This window comes from Budorcas taxicolor, chromosome 16 (assembly GCF_023091745.1).
Source record: "Budorcas taxicolor isolate Tak-1 chromosome 16, Takin1.1, whole genome shotgun sequence".
Classification (NCBI taxonomy): domain Eukaryota; kingdom Metazoa; phylum Chordata; class Mammalia; order Artiodactyla; family Bovidae; genus Budorcas; species Budorcas taxicolor.
The window spans coordinates 60,763,306-60,785,094 of NC_068925.1; the positions used below are offsets into that span (position 1 = coordinate 60,763,306).

General features: G+C 41.6%; 1 protein-coding gene across 1 annotated transcript in view; it reads left to right on the forward strand.

Moving 5' to 3' along the window:
* RASAL2 (RAS protein activator like 2) overlaps window positions 1-21,254 on the forward strand; it is a 385,749-nt gene extending 364,495 nt beyond the window's left edge. The window contains exons 13-18 of the mRNA XM_052653719.1: window positions 1,840-2,039; window positions 3,016-3,877; window positions 11,492-11,626; window positions 13,587-13,789; window positions 15,000-15,087; window positions 20,410-21,254. Coding sequence (XP_052509679.1) covers window positions 1,840-2,039; window positions 3,016-3,877; window positions 11,492-11,626; window positions 13,587-13,789; window positions 15,000-15,087; window positions 20,410-20,574 — 1,653 coding nt within the window. The 3' untranslated portion in view covers window positions 20,575-21,254. The remainder of the gene's footprint in view (window positions 1-1,839; window positions 2,040-3,015; window positions 3,878-11,491; window positions 11,627-13,586; window positions 13,790-14,999; window positions 15,088-20,409) is intronic.
* The last annotated feature ends 535 nt before the right edge of the window (window positions 21,255-21,789 follow it).

Genomic DNA, 21,789 nt, shown 5'->3' on the forward strand with positions numbered 1-21,789 from the left:
ACATTTATTTTAAAGTAGTTACCTTGACTAATGGGGTATATATTTCTATAAATATGTGTGTGTGTTTTCCTAGAAACTAATATTGAATATTGATGTGTGGTGCATTATTCATGGAGTGTAGAATGAGCCGAAACCTCATATAGTAATTTCTAACAAAAGTGTGAACTTAAAAAAATACTGAGACTATCGTGTTTAAGTAACTAATCATGAGATTTATTTTATCATGCAAGTCAGAGGGTTTAATATAATTATTGGTGTCTATAGAGTTATATGGGATCTGAAAATCATTATTTTTTTCCTCTGCAGATGTGAACTAATATAGAAAATGATCATTTTAATCCTTTATTTTCTGACTATAAGCTAAAAATTATATACCATATTAATAACTAAATATATACCTGTCAATCATTTTCTTCCTTATGGAATTTTGCAAAAAAGAATAGAATTTATTATGGAAAACAGTCTAACATATTTTGGCTAGGTTTATCACAATAATTATTCATTGATGTTTTTGTTTGCCACAGGTACTTTATAAGTATCTGTGGTGGTATGTTAGAATAACTTCAGAAAACAAAGTTATTTAAATTATTTTTCTGTAATAATTTGTTTTCCTCCATTTCCTATTATCTTTAAAAATGACACACCAATAAAATGGGGAAGAAGGGAGTAAAACCTATTAAAAAAGACCACTTTCCTAAGGAAATATAAATGGTAGGGTGTCCACTGGTACTAACACATTTATAAAGTAATACTGTTTCTTATTCTCATGGACCCATTAGATTTTAAGTTGCAGCTATGCTAAGGGTAAATTCCTTGAATAAGAATATCGGCTCCAGAGAATCGAACGAGTAAAGACATTCTTCAGATGGCCTTTGGCATCTGAAGAGTCTACTGATGGTTGAGGAGACAAGGAAAACCCAGAGGCAGCCATATAAAACTACCTAATGGTTAAGGATTCCCATAAGACCCCATGAGAATGAGAATTCCCCAAAGGAAAAAATGATTGAGATGGATAAAGCAAGTTGTAAAAGGTTATTCTTCACTGAATAACACCATCAGTGGGCTGCGGATACAGTTATAATATCTTGTGAAATCAACCTGGTTTATTCAGGGGCAAAGTCTTTTTAACAGGCTTTACTGTGTAAACACACTTTCTCCTTTTTAATTAATCTGTTTGGTCTTGGGAACCAGCAGTACCTCTAAACGTATCTCATAGAGTTTACCTGATTTTGCTGTTTAAACAAAAACATTGTCTTGCTGATGCAAATTCAGTTTGGCAGTAGGTCAACGTTACCAAGGTTAAATGACTAGAGGATGACAGTTATCAACTGTGTGGCCTGCAGTGCTCTGGACCCCTGAATGCATCACCTTCTTGTATGCTGGCATGCATTTCTTTCCTCACATGATCCCTTGTCTTTGGAAGTTTCATCACACTAGCCAGCCCTCTAGTCCTAAATTCCTTTTTGGTTAGAAGGTGTTTGGTTCCTCCCCTCCCTTCCCCTACCTTGATCGACCAGCCTCCCTAAGATTTAGTTTGCTTTGCATGCCTATTTTGGTTGGAATGGCAATAGTCTGGTTGTTTTGAGCATGTCTTTTCATTTTTAGTTGCATAACCCTAATCTCTGTTTCCTTTCTTTCCTCAATGGCTGCTGCACCTTGTTTCGCCTCCTCCATTCATCTCGACGCCATGGTTCTGCTGCTCCATAACAATGCATTATCAACCTGCCACTCCCATATGCAAACACCTACCCTTCCCTCCAACCTCCACCCCTCCATCAATGGCATCGTTGTCCCAAAAACAATCTGTGGTGGATATCGCAATGCGTATTATCCAACTAGGGTGAAAATTCCTTCCTACAGGCGACCGTGGCAAAATTGGGACCTCTCCCTCGTGTTCTTGCTGATATTACTAAATCTCTGACTAATCCTACACCAATACAACAGCAACTGAGACGCTTCACTGAGCATAACTCCAGTCCAAATGTCAGTGGAAGCCTCTCCTCTGGGCTGCAGAAAATATTTGAAGACCCTACTGACAGGTATGAACTTAGGAAAGAACTGGAACTGCTTACCTCAGAGGGAGATGATGTTTAGAGATTTGTGGGGAAATCTATTGAACTTCGTTGTTGAATGTACAGCTTTAAAGTCATGAGCAATTGAAAAGAATCTTCTGAGATAAATCCAATTGTTTGTCATAATAATACACATAATCTAGGATACTTTTCTCCTAAAATGATATTGTAGAGTTATATTCAAAGAAACTTATTTAAATAAAAAAGCCTGGGCTTTCCTGGTGGCTCAGGCGGTAAAGAATCTGCCTGCAATGCAGGAGTCCCAGGTTCGATCCCTGGATCAGGAAGATCCCCTGGAGAAGAGAATGGCTACCCTCTCCAGTGTTCTTGCCTGGAGAATCCCATGGACAGAGAAGCCTGGCAGGCTATAGTGTCAGACAAGACTGAGTGACTTATGAAAACATATGTCCTGCCTAATAGAAGACTAAGGGCTCTATGAAATTGGTATTTTCATGTATTGTAGCACTCAGAGATCTGAGAACCTCAGTTGAAATCAATTTAGAAATGGCTGTGTCCGCCTGACAGGTGGATACAATGTTAATGCTTAGACTTTGTTTTCTGTGTTGGCAAGACCTGTGCCTGTAGTAGGGATCCTTTGGTTTGTACACTGAGGGCTTCTGGAAGGGTTAGACAGAACCAATTAACTATGAATTGGAATACCTCGGGTAGTTTAAAACCTAACTAGGAAATGATTGGAATTCTAGTAAAAATCTAAGATGGGGATGGAGGTGGTCTACACAGTGTTATCCCCCACCTTTGGAGAAAAACTGAAAATGTTGGATCTTATTCTGAGTCTTGTGATGATGAAATCTGGGCTTAGAAACTAGTAAGGAAGGCTCACCGGGCGTGTGAGCTTTCTGAGGAGTTTATATGCCTGAGTTGAGGAAATCTTAACTGTTAAATTTGCCTCAGGAGTAATGAAGGGTCCTTTCCTTTTTCACAGTGATTTGCACAAACTAAAATCCCCAAGCCAGGACAACACAGACAGTTATTTCAGAGGGAAAACATTATTGCTGGTACAGCAAGCCTCCTCCCAGAGCATGACTTACTCGGAAAAGGATGAAAAGGAAAGTAGTCTCCCCAATGGCCGCAGCATCTCCCTCATGGACCTTCAGGAGTCGCACGCTGCCCAAGCGGAGCATCCGTCTGTGATGCTCGACGTGCCCATGCGCTTGACCGGAAGCCAGCTCTCCATAACTCAGGTGGCCAGCATCAAGCAACTGCGGGAGACCCAGAGCACCCCCCAGAGTGCACCCCAAGTGCGAAGGCCCCTGCACCCAGCCTTGAACCAGCCAGGCAGCCTCCAGCCCCTGTCCTTCCAGAACCCCGTCTATCACCTCAGTAACCCCATTCCCGCAATGCCAAAGCCCTCTGTGGACTCCAGTTTGGAGAACTTAAGCACTGCCAGTTCCAGGAGCCAAAGTAACAGTGAAGACTTCAAACTCAGCGGACCCAGCAACAGCAGCATGGAGGACTTCACCAAACGGAGCACGCAGAGTGAGGACTTCTCCAGACGCCACACGATGCCCGACAGACACATACCTCTCGCCCTGCCGCGGCAGAACAGCACGGGGCAGACCCAGCTCCGGAAGATGGACCCAGCGGGGCTGGGCGCCCGAGCCAAAGCCCCGCCGTCCCTGCCGCACAGCGCCTCCCTGCGGAGCACCGGGAGCATGTCGGTGGCATCGGCGGCTCTGGTGGCCGAGCCCCTGCAGAACGGGAGCCGGTCCCGACAGCAGTCCTCTTCCTCCAGAGAGAGCCCGGTCCCCAAAGTGAGAGCCATCCAGAGGCAGCAGACCCAGCAGGTAGGGATGAGCGCCAGAGCGGGACTGCCTGCCGCTTGGTCCTGCTGTGTCCTCGGTTCTCTGTCCATACATCACTGGGAAACGCAGTCACTAACAGGGTTTCGGCTTAAAACGATCTTTTGCAACCTTTTAATGGAAAGAGGAAATGAAAAGTTTGGGAGGTTTCTGGCTAGGTGAGGTAGCAGAATGTAGCCTGACTCAACACCCAGGCGCCTTTCCATCTCTTCAAGCAGCTGAGCTACCTCTCAGCGCCGAGCACAGATCTGTGATGCTGAGTGAACGGTTAGAAACTTAAGATGTGAAATCTGCAGGCCAGATCAACTAGGATGTGTTTTGGGAATCTGCACATTTATCCTCCTTATTTTTTTCCCGTAAGATTCCAAACTAAAGTTTTGCATTCTGAGCCAAGAGTGATATACCTACTCTCTACTCCACACCCCAGTTCCCTCTGGAAATAGCAAGTCCCATGTGCCTCTTCCTGAAAATAACTAGAAAAATAAACTGAACACCTGTAGAGGCAAGGTAAAGGAGAGAGGTCATAAGATAGAAAGAAACACAGGCGGTTGACAAGTATTCATTAAATGGTTATACAAATCTATTCTTTCTCTGTTTACATGGACAAGCCCAGCTAGTATCACACCTAAACTTAATATAAGATTATCAAACTTTTTTCTTCACAAATAAGAAAGGTTTCTTAAGAATTTAATCATTTCTTCCTTACATATTACATTTTGAGGCACCTAGACATATTTTGCTCTCAAAATGAACTAAGAATGTGTATATACGTATCTTACTTTCATCTAAAAGAGAACCTCCTAAAAAGCTTCATTGAATTTTTTTTGAAAACTAATCATTAAACAAGTGATTAAACAAGCTCTATAACAAATCCTTTAGTCAGCAGAATCACTGGTCAGAGGAGACTACAATGAGACACCAATGTATCTCTTTAATATATTTGCATTTTTATAGATAGGCATTTACTGATTTGGCTCTTTCTGCCTCCTCTCTGCTGTAATCAGAGCCCTTGCCACTACTTTGATAATTATTGTTTTTTTAAAAAAAGTAGAATGTTTACAGAATCCTTGGATACAGAAGTAGAAGAAGGGATGAAAAACTTAGGTAGATTCTGGTAGCCAAGTTCCTGGGCAAAACCTCCTAATTGGTCAGTTCTTTTCTGAGAAATACTTTTTCTTCAGTCTTAAATTTTTCATATTTTTTTGTTACATTTCCCAAAATTTCATCAATTCATTTGATTAAATGCACATTTTCATTTAAAGAAAAGGAAAAAAATTTACATAAAGATTATATTATATAATTTTTCCCTTTCTTTGAATGAAAATGCTTTTCTATATATCTTGTGTGTGTGTATATATATTATGTATACATTTAATTTGTGTCAGGAAGCTATCAGTCTTTCACATCTTATTGTGAATAAATTTCCACACTTGGTTTTATGCTAGCTTCTAGTTGACATCAGGCCCTTTCAGAGAACTGAAGTGTTTATTGAGAGGAGAAGAGAAAAGTAATTTTAGAGATGGAATACTGTGTAGAGGCAAGTGTCTACATGGGGCATTAAGTGCAACATGAGGGCCCTGAGGATGAGAGCAGGAGTAGAGAAGAATATCAGATTGGCAGAGAGGGGCAAGACAGGGCAGAGGGCCCTCTGCCTACTTTGCAAAGTTGGACTTAGTTCAAACCCTAGACAGAAAAGAAGAATGCTTACCCTTCCCTGCTTTATCATATTGTCCTCAGTTCTTAGGATCCATGATTCAGACTGACTATTTATAGATACTGTAAATTAAATAGCCTTTTGTGTGACCACCTGAAACTGTCATTTATAATATATCTGCTATATGGAAATTTAACATCGATCATGTAAGCACTACATGGTTCTGTGTGGGAATAGAAAACTGTCCAGACGGATGGAAGGTAGCAAATGCAAATGGTCCTCAGACACCAATTAAAATGCTTTCTAGCCATAGCCATTAATGACCTTGGGAACGTCTCTGTTACATTGTTGTGAAGTGGGGCATAGCCGTAGCAAGATGCCCTAGCACAACTTTAAATATTCATCTCTGGTTGTGCCTTTGCTGGTAATGCCACTGTCATATCGGTTAAACTGGAAATTGCTGTATTTTGATTGCTCAGATTTCTGTTTTTTTTTTCCTAACACTGACTTTTTCTATGCAGACGGTTTATTCTTTCAAGCTTATGTTGTTGTTGTTGTTGTTTGGTTCTTTTTTTTTTTTTTCCTGCTTGCTTTTCTCATCTCATTCCTATGAAGCCTCTGATGTTCTATCTAATCAGCACATTTTTTACATAAATTCCTTTACATATTTTACTTGCAAATTATTATGCTGGAAAATTCTTCTCTCCCCCAATACTGGAGGATTTCTTTGTGGAGATTGTTCTACAGGCATTTATACTTATTGGAGGCTTTGTCCCATGCAAATTCCATTTGTATCTTGGCACGAAGGAGAGGCCATTGTTGACAGTGTAACTAGCTTCAGTCCTTCTCCATCCACTGAGTAGGAAGTTGAACAATCTACAGAGAAGGAATATTTTAGGAAGCCATCTTTTAATTTTTGGACCCTTTTTGGCTTTTTAATAATTTTCCTCTTCATCTTTTTTGATCTGTTATGTACTCTGGGTGCATAATAGACTTTATTTACAGATATAGTATGTTACCTAACCTGAGAAATTCAAATTTGAAGATGCTTTTTAGCTAGGTATTTGCCAAGTCTATTAGAATGATGCTACAGTTTTCAGTTTGGGATTTGTTGAACCCTCCCCTAACCAACCTCTTCTAGGATTCTCAGAGTTTATTGATTTAGTCAGCCCTTTCTTTGGTGTTGATAGAAAAAATGGCCTTCATTTTTGGGAACCTGATTATTTCAGATTAGGAAGAAGTTGAAAGTAACACGTCTTATTTATGTCTAGTAACTAAACAGGGAACTGGCCTATTCTCAGTCAGCCTCAAGCATAGCCAGGCTAACTAAGATCAATGGAAACTGCTTTCTCAGGCCCTTTTTGCCCTAAAACAAAATTATTTTTTCCAGAGACACCCTAAGTAAGCTCTGTCTCAGAAGGATGATATTCCTGTTAGGAATTCCTGCTCATTTTCATTTTATCTTTTTCATCTTTCATGATCACTGTTGAACATCAGTGGAGAAAATGTTCTTCTGAAGGCTATAGCTAAGCAACTTATCAATCTCTCTTCTCAATTTGTTTGACTATAAACTAGAGGAAATAAATTTTGTTATCTTATAAAGGAGATGGAACAATCTCTGAGGAAAAACCCTTTGATGTACTTCCAAAGGATTGGAGGAAAAACATAGGGTATCTTTCTCCCTAGTGATAAATTGTCCTTTGGTATGAATTCTAAAGAAAATCCAAAGTAATAGTAAATGGATGATATTTTATTGAGCATCCATTGCACAATGACATAGTCACTACCATTCAAAAAAAAAAATGCTGTGACATATGGGGCTATGCTTCAAGGGTTGAGAGTCTAATTAAGAAATAAGACCAGCATTCATAAGACCAGTAAAATAAATATAAAAGACAGTATTTAGTTCTTTCCTATGAAGAATATATTATAATAAAAATAATTTTTAAATAAAAATCACCTCCATTGTCTTCCAGTATAGATAACTATTTCTTATTTGTTCAGTATTATTTTTCTGTTTTTATAATCAGTTCAGTCAGTTCAATCATTCAGTTGTGTACGACTCTGCAACCCCATGGACTGCAGCACACCAGGCTTCCGTATCCATCACCAACTCCTGGAGCTTGTTCAAACTCATGTCCATCAAGTCTGTGTTGCCATCCAACCATCTCATCCTCTGTTGTTCCCGTCTCCTCCTGCCTTCAATCTTTCCCAGCATCGAGGTCTTTTCCAGTGAGTCAGTTCTTCGCATCAGGTGGCCAAAGTATTTCAGCTTCAGCTTCAGCATCAGTCCTTCCAGTGAATGTTCAGGACTGATCTCCTTTAGGATTGACTGGTTTGATCTCCTTGAAGAGATTTAGTCAGCCCTTTCTAGGTTTTATCATAAATACAAAGGGTAGTTATATTAGTCTGATTTATTTTTTCAAAACTTATTGACCACCTACCATATGCCATGGGGCATCCCAGGTGGTGCTAGTAAAGAATCCACCTGCCAATGCAGGAGACGTAAGAGATGTGGGTTTGATCCCTGGGAAGATCCCCCCTGGAGAAGGGCATGACTACCCACTCCAGTATTCTTGCCTAGAGAATACCATGGACAGAGGAGCCTGGTGGGCTACAGTTCATAGAGTCAAAAAGAGCTGGACACGACTGAAGCAGCTTAGCATGCATGTACTGTAGGCCATGCAAAGTGCTAAGAATATGTATTAGGAATTGGTTGAAAAACAGATTCAACCAGTTAAATAGGAATAGGGTGAAATGCCCAGTTCCCATTGTACCCTCTTATAATTCACTGGACATAGTCCCTTTGATGATACGGTAGCTACCATCACCACCAGTGAAATGAACTAACTCTTGCTTTTACAACTCCTCACTTTACAGTTGGTCCCCAGATTACCTAAGGAGTTGTTGTTTTCAATATGCTTCTAGGAGCTAAGATCTCTCCTTAGTATGTTCTTAGGGATTTTATTAGTTTGTAGTGCATTATTGGCACTCATTAATTAGTTACTTGTAACAAAGTTCTTTCAAGCAACATATTGTTAACTATAAAGCAGAAAGCTATTGAATTAGCTTCCTTGAAGTTATAAATTACAAACAGTAAAGTTACTCATTTTAGCAACTACTTTATCTCAAGCAGCAATTGAATAGAAAATCCTGGTTTCACAGAAAAGCAGCTTTGCTGTACCCTATGTGGTAAAGTGATAAGATTATGAAATTAAAAAGACATTTGTCTCCTCTTAAGTATTGACTTTCTATTAATTTTTAAAGACTCAGAGCCATAATATTTTGCCTTTCAGGTGTACATATGTCAAGTAAAACCTAAAGCCCTTGTTAAATTATTTTTCTCTGCCAATACTAAAGCAAAGTATTGTGCTCTACTTTCAAAATTCAGTAGAGGGAGAACCCAGGGTGGGTGTGTGTGTGTGTGTGTGTGTGTGTGTGTGAAGTAACTTGTGGTTTACAAACTGCTTTTATATGCTCTCTCATTTGTTTCTCATAATAACTTTTGAAGTAGATAGTTATCACCTATTTTAATATAAATGAATTCTATAGATCAGTGTTCCCAAAGCGTGATACGCAAAGTTATTTGAGTATACAAGGTACTTAATTAATCATGTAATTATTTTAATGTATATTAGAAAAATATTTGACTATTAATATGAATTATTTATAAACATATATAAAACATCAAACTCATGATTTTACTGATAATACTGCTTAGCAAACTGGAAATGGTAGTTTTATTATTGATTATAATACATAATATGTCAGTGATAATGTGGTTATGACAAAAATCATGAGAATGATACACAAATGAATGGAGTATAAGAAGCATCCCTACCACAGTGGCGATGAAGGTAGACCTTGAGAACTGCGGGTACTGAAGTTTAAGACACGTTTATGTTTTTCTTGAGACAGTGGAGAAAATGGCTTTAAAGAAGGAATTTCTAGAAGTTCATTCCCAGTTGCTCATGTGTACCTCAGGCATGAAGCCATTTTTATAGATGCGTGTCCATAATCTGTATAAATCAACCAAACCAGGTTCTTCTGCAAATCTTTAAGAAGTACCTTCATACTTTTAAAAATTGTATTTATATCTGTTTCTGACTGCACTGGGTCTTCATTGCTGCGCACAGGCTTTCTCTAGCTGCAGAGCTCAGGCGTCTCATTGCTGTGGCTTCTCTTGTTGTGGAGCGGAGGCTCCAGAGCGCTTGAGCTCAGTAGTTGGTGGTTCACGGGCTTAGTCGCCCCACGGCGTGTGGGATCTTCCCCAGCCAGAGACTGAACCTGCGTGCTCTGTGCTGGCAGGCGGATTCTTAACCACTGGATCTCCAGGGAAGTCCCTCCTCCTACTTTTGTATGAATATTTTTAAGTCTGCCCAAATAACCTTTTTGCCTTTGCATCCACTTTTTTTTTCATCTAGTCTTTCTAAACTTCAAAGTGATCAAAATACCCCTTATTTTAAAATATCTATATATTTAGAGTTTAACCAGGCTTTATTCCAGAACAAGATAAAGATTCTTAAGGCTTATAGCTCTGCATGAGAGAGAAAATTCCCTTCCAACTATTTATAGAGTATTGCTCCTCAAAGTAGAAATTTATTTTAATTATAAAAAGGCTAACTCACAGAAAATGCTTTTTTCTATCTGTTTCTCAGGAAAGCTAGAGAAAAAGAATTTGCTGTCTATTTCCAACATTGTTTAGGGAGGAAGCACTAATGTTCAGTTGTTATCGTTTAGTCACTAAGTCATGTCTGACTCTTTGCAGCCCCGTGGACTGTGGCATGCCAGGCTCCTCTGCCCATGGGGTTTCCCAGGCCAGAATATGAAGTGGGTTGCCATTTCCTACTCTAGGGGATCTTCCCGACCCAGAGATCAAGCCGCCCACGTCTCCTGCAGTGCTGGAGGATCGTTTACCTCTGAGCCACCAGGGAAACCCAGTAGTAGCCTAAGACAAATTGTCATATCCAGTGCCAGGTTTCTAAGATAAATATAGTAATAACATCTAAGTTCTGTAGTACTCTGTTGTTTCCAAAGAATTTTTACATACATTGTATTATTCAGTCCTCGGAACTCCCAGGGAGATGCTCAGGATAGGTAGTGATAGTGGTGGTAACCCTACTCAATAGATTTGGAAAAAAGTATTTAAGAGATTAAGGGACACAGTAAGTGGTAGAGTTGCTACTCAAGGCCAGAATTCTTTTCATTCTGCATCCTTTTCTGTTGCCCTTACAAAAGGGCAATTTATCTAGCTATCCTAACTGGATAGAAATATCTCTTGGACTAGGCTGATATCCACTGTTGTGATGCTATATTCATCAAGAAACTTTCTGGTAAAATATGGACTTATGGATCTTAACCCATCAAGAAGTCAGTGCTCTATAAAAATGACCAATATCAAAACACCAGTATCGAAAAGTGTTTTTTTCCCTAAATGGCTGATGTGAAAATTAAGAACTTGGCATTCTGATATATAAATCAGTTAGCTACCTTGTGAGTTGTTTAGCATTAAACAGTTCCTTGGTTCCTGAGCATTCCTGGTTAAACAGGTGTTTCCTCACCCGAGCAATCAACCATCAAGTTGCATTTTCTCTCTTTCCTCTGTGAACACTGTAATTTCATTAGGTAATGACCTAATGAAACCACTGGACTAATTAATAGTTTTAAGGCCTTGGCTTTTCCTCTTTGGGGGTGGGGGGCTGGTGTGGGGAGGCAGATTCTTAGGAGTGATTTCTGTTTACAATATTTCTGAATATTTATTCTTATACCAATGGATATCCTCTTCTCTCACCCCCAGCCCTGGCAGTAATAAAATATTATGTAGAACTGAGAGCATTTATCAGAAAATAGGGATCACAGTTATGCCTTCCAAGAATAGCTGTCTTTGTGGAACATAACTGCAGATGAGCTCTTTTGGGAAATGCTAACGGGCATTTCTGATGCAGGTTCAGTCACCTGTGGACTCCGCCACAATGTCCCCAGTCGAGAGGACAGCAGCCTGGGTTCTGAACAATGGGCAGTATGAAGAGGACGTGGAAGAAACTGAGCAAAATCAGGACGAAGCCAAGCATGCTGAGAAGGTAGGATGTAGTCTGCGTTTATTGACTTACTGTCCCCACAGTGATAGACCACCCACAGGGTCATCTAGCCAAGAAAGTGATCTCCCCAAGTTTAGCTTCACCTCTTATGTTAACCCTTCCATGCATATTCATGTATATTATTTGAGTAGTGGCTGCATGTGAAAATATGCAGAGATGTTCATCAAGCTGACATCAAGCTCTAGTGCAAGGGGAGAATGCGTTCTAATATATATTTTATTTTAATATGGGTTGCCTGAATGTCAAGAAAACTCTGTTATTCATTTCTAGTCATTTTAAGTGAATATTTAGTGTTTCTGTATAACTAAACACGTCCAAAATTACCCTTGGACTAGACTTCCTTTCTATATCTTTGTAGTGATTTTGCCTTTTTTTGTTTCTTTTTCACCTTTTCTGGATAAAGAATTTGTAATGCTGTAGATGATTTTAAAAGACATCAACATCAAAAGAAAAAAACTGAAAAAAAAAGACGTTAACTATTGCTTCAGTTTTGTTTCATTTTGTTAAGAAAAGTTGACATGAAGAAAAAGGATTATGACACAAGAACCTTGATGTCATGTACAGCATTATTTCATTTAATTAACCAGACACCTAGCTTATGTTTGTTTATCAGCATAATCCTAAAAGCTGTACATATCGATGCAGTCTGCCTCTTCAAACTGTGTAAGAACTGTCATCTTTGACCTTCTGGATTAATAAGCATAGTTTAGGACCATGACATTGGATAAGCAGAAGCTAATTGTCCAATTGTTGATTAAATGAGATATGACGTGAAAATACATTGCATTTTACAAAGCAACATATAAGTATATCATTAATGACTAACGAATTTAAGTAGACCATATACAGGAAAGCTTAATGCTTCTTACCTCGTCCAGAAATTTGACATTCCAGTTATTCAGACCCCAACCACAGCAGCTTCAGTACAAGAAAGGACCAGGTAATCAATTGAATTCTATGAAGGTTTAGTGAGAGTTTGTTATATAAAACTTTGGTGAGAAAACAGGCATATATATGTGTTCCAACAAGCAGTGGCAAATTGGGCAGATGACCAACATCATAATACTGCCAAGAGGCAGTATTAAAGAACATGTAGGCCTTTTGCTTAGAGCCTGTGACCTGAGTGTTTTACGCTTCCGTGGACAGGGAGAAAGCAGCAGTAATATATTGTGCTATAAAAGTATCTGTTGATTTAGTAGCTTGTCACGACAGAAGTGCTGCTTGCTCTTTAAGGGCTGATTCTAAGAGTGAAAGAATGGCAATCTGATGAGTCAAGCCATGCCAGAGATCCTATGACACAGGAGGTGCTACAGAAACCTTTCTCTTGTAGACAGCTGGCTTTTGGCTTATTTTAAGCTTCTAAGTGCCTGCCTGGCCTTCTTTTTTTTTTTTTTTCCTGTTCCCGTTGGATACCATCACAGATTGGATGTGGCTTGCAGCAACCTCTAGTTTAATGTGGAGAATGATATATAAATACATAGATTTGGAATGCAGAGGTAAGACGTCATTTAGGAGGCAGGCAGAGCTCCATTACTATGTATGCCTGGGGACCATTTTGAAGAGTATCAGCAGCCCATGGGATGGCTGCTCACGCAGCATCCAGCTACACTGCCTAGAGTTTGATTAAAAAAAAAATCAATCACTGACATCTAAAACCAGGGTAACTCCAGTTTTTCTCTCCTTGTCTTTGGCACCTCTTCTCTGCTCTCCCTGGTGGCTCAGATGGTAAAGAATCTGCCTACAATGCTGGAGAGAGACCTGGGTTCTATCCTTGGGTTCGGGAAAATCCCCTGGAGAAGGAAATGGCAACTCATCCTAGTATTCTTGCCTAGAAAATCCCATGGACAGAGAGGAGCCTGGCGGGCTGCAGTCCATGGGGTCGCAAAGAGTCAGACGCAGCTGAGCAACTAACACTTTCACTTTTCTTTGTCCTCTGCTCTAGTACGAACAGGAAATCACCAAACTGAAGGAGCGCCTGCGAGTGTCCAGCCGGCGACTCGAGGAGTATGAGCGCCGGTTGCTCGTGCAGGAGCAGCAGATGCAGAAGCTGCTGCTGGAGTACAAGGCCCGGCTGGAGGACAGCGAGGAGCGGCTGCGCCGGCAGCAGGAGGAGAAGGACAGCCAGATGAAGAGCATCATCAGCAGGTCAGGGGCCTGGGACGTGGGCTGGCTCGGGGCACAAAGAGGTGGGAAGACGGCTAGAGGGTCCTAAAGCAAGCATCGCATGTCCTCCGTGATACTCTGTACAGGGGTGAAGGCTGGCTGTATATCTTACACTTTTCCACCTGTGAGACCTGAGTGCACTTCCTCTGAGGATAGAGGTAGCCAAATTTCCTTCAGTTGTAACAATCAGAAACAGTTAAAACTTAGTGACTCACTGAAGAGATCTTAGAGCAAAACTGAATCTTAAAAGTGTCCGTATCCAACGTCCAAGACTAATTTAGATTTGTACAAGTCCAGAGAGGTCTAAGACACTGGACATCTTTAGGGCAAGAGAATCAAGGCAGAGGGCCAAGGACGTCCAAGGGGGACCAAGGGAGGGGGCAGTTTTACTAAACACCACATAGCACTGACTGTGGGCCAGGCACCTTTCTAAGCACTTCACAAAGAACATTTGTTTAATCTGTTACTGATAATTTGTTTAATGCCAACCTCTGACATCAGCATTATTATTATTCTCCTCTTACAAATAAAGAAACAGGCAACAAATTCATTAAGTCACTTGCCCAAGGTCACTTAGTGGTGCAACTGGGATTTGAAGCCAGGTAGTCAAGCCCTAGGTTGATGCTCACAAACCACTGTGCTTCAACGTTGTTAAGTGCCGTAGGCAGCTCGAAAGAAGTCTGTGGTTTTAGCAGCACAGAAGGATTTAGCAGTCTTACTGAGAGCCCTTCCATGGCGTTAAACATCAGGGGATTAAGATACGAAATGCAGGGGAAAAAAAGAAGACCTACTATGTGTAGAGGACACTCAGAGGACATTCAGCTGTTCAGGGGAAGGAAAGGTCAGCTGTCGCAAAGTAATGAGATTAAAAAAGGGTTTGATTTGTGTCAATGGATTTGCTGTTTTAAAATGAAATAAGTTGTGCTGAGGAAAGGATCTGATAGAAGAGAGGGAGATAATGATGGTGAGAGGGCTCCTGCAGAGGAGATGGAAACATGTGGGATCCAGTCCCAGGAGAGGAATCAGCTCTGAATGTCTTCTCCCACGGCAGGTGAGAAGACAGAGCCTAGTGCAGGTCTTGCACCAGGAAGGAGTGGCAACACTGAGCTGTCCTGAGTGTGGGTGTCTTGTTCTGTGTGTTAGCCTGCTCACTCCTTGAAGATGTTGGTCTCTCCTTCCCGCCCCATTCTAGACTAATGGCCGTGGAAGAGGAACTGAAGAAGGATCATGCTGAGATGCAGGCAGTTATTGATGCGAAGCAAAAAATAATCGATGCACAGGTATGCAGGTTCTCAGTCTAGTGGAAGCGACTGGTTTATCGTAACTGTTATCTCCCGACTTCCCATCCCTTGCAAACACCGAGGCACATAACAGAAAACAGCTCATTGGAAAGTTCTCGGCATTACCTTTCGAAGATTTTTTTTAAATGTTTCTTTGCGACCTCTACGACCTTTTCCTTCCTTTACTGGTGACGAATCCATTAACCCAGCAAAGTTTTAGCCTGCTTTAATACAGGTGCTCAACAAATCTCAGCCTGGTGCATGACGGGGTTTACTTCTTTCCTTCTGGAAAGGAGGGCATTCTCTCGGGGGCACCTGTGAAAAGTCCACTGCATGTGTCTGGCTTGTGACCTCCACTGACCATTGCTTGGCTGTGATGTTCACGGTCTCGTCAGTCACGTCCACTGTGCCATCAGCCTCTGGCCCCAAACAGTAGTTGAGCTTCAGGGGAAAGACAGGGCTACAGAAGGTACCCTGCCTTGTTATTTTTTTGGTTCTGTTACAGGCATCGGTGCCTGGGGTTCACTTGGCCACCCTTCTCCCTTGGTGCTGTGCTTGGAGAGCCTCTTAAGTTGATGAGATCAGAACCTGGGTGTCTGCTCCCTGTAGCTTCTACCTGTGATGCTAATGACACGATGATGGCCAGGGGCTCCTCACAGGTTCTCAGAGCAAAACCCAGGAAGTGTTTCTAATGCCTTTTCATCTTTTCAGTGCAAAACACGGTTGTATTTCTTAGAGTGAAACAAGTAATGAGAGGCAAGTGCCATTTGGATGTGGCTGGTTTGGCCACAGGATATATCCCCTCCCTAAAGACCACCCAGCCAGGTTTGTGTTTCTTAAGCATCATATTGTTTCCATAAGGTCTGAAATAAAACTGGGAGCAAGGCCTTAATATGTCCTACTTTCCTCTCGCCTTCTCAGCCAGTGGTCAGCCTATGGTAGAACCACCCAGTATTTTTAAACACACATTCCATTCCCACTCTGGTTTCCTGACAGAGCTAATGTGGGATGGGGGACATTTTTCAAAGGAATAGGGAGTGAGGCTGAAAGCACCGCCGTGGAAAGTGTGCGTCCTGGGCCTCGTACTCCGTGATACACACAAGACCCAGGAGTCAAGTGCGAGTTCCAACACTCTCTTGCCAGCACAGTTCCCAGGAAGAGTTGGACCCTTGAACTCTAGTTTCCAGATGTTTAGAATCTGGAAACCTCCTAAGAATCAGAAGAAAGTTCTTAGTTGGTCCTTTCTTTAAAGGTGTCCCCAGGGTGGATGACAGAGAAGGAAGGGTTGCAGAGACAAGGCTATCTCGACAGGCATTTATCCAAGAGGCTTAAGAGAAACAGCCTGGGTAAAGACAGTTTAGTCAGGAAAACTAGTGTTGCTAAGTGTTCACTTTGGGATTTTCAACATGAGAGCGAGTTCTATGAATAACTACACCCAAATAGATTTTAGTTCTAATGAGATAATAAGACAGATTGTTTTAATAATTTCCGCTGGTCTAAAACCATGGCGGCCTTAGCAAAGGGAGCTTAGGGGTGTCCCATCATGGCTGTGTTTATACAGTCCCATCTCCAAGTTGCCTGTTGAGGCAGCCTCATCATTAGCTTCTGAAGATTTCTATCCTACACTGTCCCCGATTTTGACTTCTAGGGTGAGATGGCTGGACATGAAGCAGGAGTCATAGGCATAGCAGGTGATGGCAAAGGAGGGAAACAGATTCATTAGGGCTCAAAAGCTCTGGAAAGTAAGGGCCTTCTCTCAGTTAACAGGAGGGTGTCACCATTCCAGAATGGGAGAACTGTTGTCCTCAAAGCACTGGTCGAAGTCAGACTTGCAATCTGGCTAAACTAGACAGTAGTTTGGGTCCATACCTCAAGGCAATGGTTTTCAAATGGTTTGATTCTATGGACTATTTTGGTAGAACCAGAGGCACCTTCCGTAGATCCCTTTCTAGCTGCTCCTCCTGACCACTCAACAACAAGGACTTCTCTCAGTGAATGGATCAAATCACATACAGGCTAGCTAAATATCATAAATTATGCATTCAAACACAGGCATTACTGTATAGTAAATTTTAAGAGGAGGCTCACTTTGGATCCCTAAAGCATACTTGAAGAATCCATTAGACCACATTTTGAAAACCATCACATGATGCCCAGCACAGATGATAAACACTAAAGCTAGCTTTTTCAAAAATTATAATCCCCTTAAAAGGAAGGGGATTCCTAATCCCAGCTGCTGTCTCACTGACACATTAAAAATCTTTTTCTAGCAAAAGACTGTGAAAATCCTTTGGTGTCCTTTGTAACAAATGCCTCTTTCTCTGAAAGAATAAGTAGCTTAACATCTTAAGTGTTTGATGGAGCAGAGCAACCCTTCTGGCACCATTTGCTAGAATAAGGACATGTTTGGGGTGAAAGCTTCCCAGCGAGGTAATGCACACTTCCATGCCCCTGATGTCTGCGTTGGTGCCACTGGCAGTTAAAAAATATTTCTAAAGTGAATTGCTTTCCTTATAGTAGCATTGGGCCCAACACTTCCCAAAACAACCCAGTGAATGGGTTTCCATCTGTCTCAGCAGCCATGTGCCCCTCCAGATCAGGCTTGTCCCTGAATTCAGCCTCTTCATCTCCTAGAGTCAGTTCATGCTCCACGGCCCCCCCTAACTGGACTGGGAGATGATGAGTATTCCCCTAGTGACCCTGTCCTAGGAGATGAGATCCTGGTGATGGTACTAAGGGGTCATTTCTTAAACATCAGACCGGGGACTGTGCCACCTTCCACCCCATCCTCCCTCCTGCTCCATGGATCTCTCCAGGTGACTCAAATGGAGAACAGAAAAGGGCATCCTAGGAGAAGTGAACAGCTGCCTAGTTACTGTTGCAAGTGATATCTCCACTGTGTTAAATTACAGGTCATAAATGGAGATGAGATTATGCAAACAGGCAAGTAACCCCGTCCGTCCGTTCTCTAGCTGAGCAGTTCCCAGCCCTGGCCCAGTGCACTGGCCTCCTACACATTCCAGCTCCTGCACTCCCCACACTCAAAGCCCTTCCTGTCAGGCCGAAACTAGATTGCTCTGCCGTTCACGCCAGGCAGAATGAAAATGTCAAGGCATCTTTTGCCAACTGAACTTGACTTTCAAAAGTCCCTGTTTGATTTTTCGTTTGTTTGTTTTATTTTGAAAGGTTGGCACTTGGGGAAGTTACAAAAGGGAGTTTGTCCACTTGGAAGTTTTCAACTGTTGAATAAAAGTGTTGCTTGACTTTAGTTGTTACTCTTGCACGAAATAAATATATACAGCCGTTCTTAGCCTTCTTTTTGACCCTTTATGAGTCAAATAATTTTTCATAAATGCCTAATTTCTTTGGGTCAACCCTAGAGAATCTTTTATTCCTTAGAACTGGGACATTATAATTTATCCTATAATACTGAAATACTGAAATACCTTCTTTTTTAATAATTTTGAGTTATTACCAGTCTTTCTGCTCAGAGATCATTTCTAACCATAGTAGGGGGGAACATCATATCTGGTTCCCACCCCCTTTTCCCTGGTAGTCACTGGCCAGCCCTTACTTCCTGACTTTTAAAAGATCTAAACTTGTTACCTCAGTAAACTCCATTGGTGGTAATTTTTTTTTAAATTATTATGTTTTTTTAAAGCCTTGTAGTTCTTTATTTCTTTCAAGTTTTGCTTATCCTTAAAACAAGTTACCTTCCCAGAGTATAAATCTTATGCTAGATTTGTGGTTAATTAATAATGCTGATTTATATATATATATCTTACCCCCTGAGTTCTCTATCAGGGAAAGGAAAAAAATTTTTATGATATTAACAAGTGTGAGCTAGTTTTTTTTTTCATATTTTTTAAACTGTGACCACCAGCCCTGCTCCATATAGATTCCCACGCCACCCCCAAAAGCAGAAGATTAAAGGGAAGCCTTACCTGATGCTACTGTTATATTGGGTTGGCCATAAAGTTCATTCGGGTTTTTGTACGCTGTTGCCGAATGAATTTTTTGGCCAACCCAATATATGCTTTCTCCCTAAATGTTCCCCGAGGGCAGTGGTCTTCCTTCTGCATCTTGGACAGCATGTTTCCCTGCAGAGCAGTGCTGCTCACAGCCGTGTGGAGCTACTCCCATAACAGCAAGGAATAGCATCCATCACACGGACATTTGTGTGTCCTTGCTAACCCTGACCATGACTCTTCCTTACCATGCTTTTCCCTGACTAAATGAAAACAATCCCTGGGTAGGAAACCTATTTTTGGCTCTGGGGGGTTGTTCTCACATGTTTTTTTTTTTTTTTAATTAGTTGTTTTCTGAAAAATGACAACTTCATGTAGGAAAGGTTCTAGAATGATTTACCTAGCTGCTGAAGCTAAGATTAGGATTTCTCTCCTAGTCTTTGCAAAACTAATAATATTTTGATGGGATGATTTTTGTTTATTTTTTTTTAATTTAGATGAGTCTGCTTTTCTCTGATTGCCATTTTGTTCCCTCATTTTTTTCTCTTTTTTTAATGCGTGTATTCAACAGTCTTTGGTTCCAAGATATTGGTTCTAAGGCTTTTTTTTTTTTCTTTCTGAGATTCAAAAGTAAAATGAAAGCAGTCTTCCTTATTGGGTAGCTTTCCTGGAGTACCTCTGAGCTGGAATGAGTCTAGGAGCTTGTGTTCTCTGTTTGTTTCCATGTGTTATGTTTTCAGCATCCCCCTCCGGCCACATCCCTTCCCACATTCAAATAACCCCTTGGTCTAGCTTTTGGCTGCTCCTCCCCCTCTCGCTGTCGCATCCTCACTTTGTCGGTGACTATAAACTGCCACCATGTACTGTTTCAGTTTTGAGCACCACGTGAAATCTTTCCACATGTGACCGGTGTGCCCCCTTTGGGGGCTGAGAACCCATAGATCACATGCACTTCTCCTCTGTGAAATGAAACCTCTGGTGCTTCTTTCTTTGCCACCTAATTCCTGTGTTTAAGTTTGACCCAAAGCACTTGCTACAGCAAAGCAGCTTGACACCTCTGTCTCATAGTCTGAATAACACATGGTGTCATTTTTATGTGATGTCTTAGGGTCCCAAGGGGTGATGAGTAACAAACCCTGCAATGCTGAAGGGGATAAAGAAACACAAACCCATTGGGCCCAGGGGAAGCTGGCCTGACTCGGGTGCAGAAAGAGGCAGAGACGTTCCATTTGTCTGGGAAGCATCATGTGCACTGCTGTTTGATAGAAAGCATTAATTAGAGCAGTCATCTGGTAGAGCATTACGGCGCTGGCCCACATGGAGCCAGAATAAAGCCCCGTTTGGTGTGTTGTAGGAAAAACGGATCGTGTCGCTGGATTCGGCCAACACCAGACTGATGAGCGCGCTGACCCAGGTGAAGGAACGGTACAGCATGCAGGTCCGAAATGGCATCTCCCCCACCAACCCCACCAAGCTTTCCATCACGGAGAATGGTGAATTCAAAAACAGCAGCTGCTGACGGACGGGCCTCACAAATAGACAGACTGTGGGAGGAGACAGAAGGAAACATCCCCACTCTCCTGTCCCCAGCCCTCTCCCCCGCCCCACCAGGTTTACAGAATGCCTCTGCTTCAGAACAGCAGGGTGGTGAGCAAGTCTGGACCGAAGAAAGGAACCTTGTCTTTCAGGGCATAAGGCTAAGACTTCCAAGGTCGACGCTTCCCCCGCCCCGACCCCATGTCTCTATGTACATAGGGAACTTAGTTCTGGGCCATGTACAGAAAATACCACTGTAATATACCCAAAGGAAGTTAATAATGTAGATTACCTTTTTAACTATTGCTATTTTTATTATTGTTGTCCTCTTGTTGAAAGCACTGCAGTTGTTAGAGGAGGAAATGTAGGAACTATGTACGTGAATGAGAGATGAGCCCAGCCGCTCAGTAGGTAGAGACCACGCATCTGTCTGATAGAGCACACGGACCACGACAGGACATGGTCAGAATGAATTTTTCAGGGATTCATCTGCCAGGTTAAAAGCCCCGCTCTGGTTCCCTTGTCCTGTAGGAAAACATGCAAATTACCAAGATCCAAATGAAACAGTTCATCCCACTGATCAAGCGGGACTGGTTCTACATGGACAGCTGATCTGACTTGGGACACACTGTTCCAGAGGACACAGATAAGAGCTGTTGCATCAAAACCGGACTCTAGGAGGGGTTTCTGTTGAACTCCTGTTGATGTTCATTTCCTTCTGTCTGTAAGCAGATGGAAATTTTTCCACTTTAGGTAGGGGGCTTTTTTTTTTTTTTTAAACCCCAGTTGTAATAAAAGGTGTTCTTTTTCCTCTTTAGAGTTTACAAAACTATAAATATCTGTGTCTCTAGAAACCATCTTCATCTTCACATACCCACTTGCCCTTTCCTCCCCTTTGGTGGGAGCAGTCATCACCAACAGGGTTTACTCTCCCCTGGAGAGGTTATTCAAATCTACTATCCATAAGCCATCCGAAAGAAACACCCTTTCTTCTGTACAGAAAAGGGCTAACCATATCATACCATAGCAGGAAGCTCTGAATAGTTCCTATTAAAAATTTTTATTCTATTTGTAAGTTACAACTTTGGTTTGGGATAAAGATTTTATCCAGTGTACTAGCAGGTCTCGGGGCAGGGTAATTTTATCTCAGTCTTTCACTTTTAAATTGCTTCTTCTTTTAAATTTGGACAAGAAATCC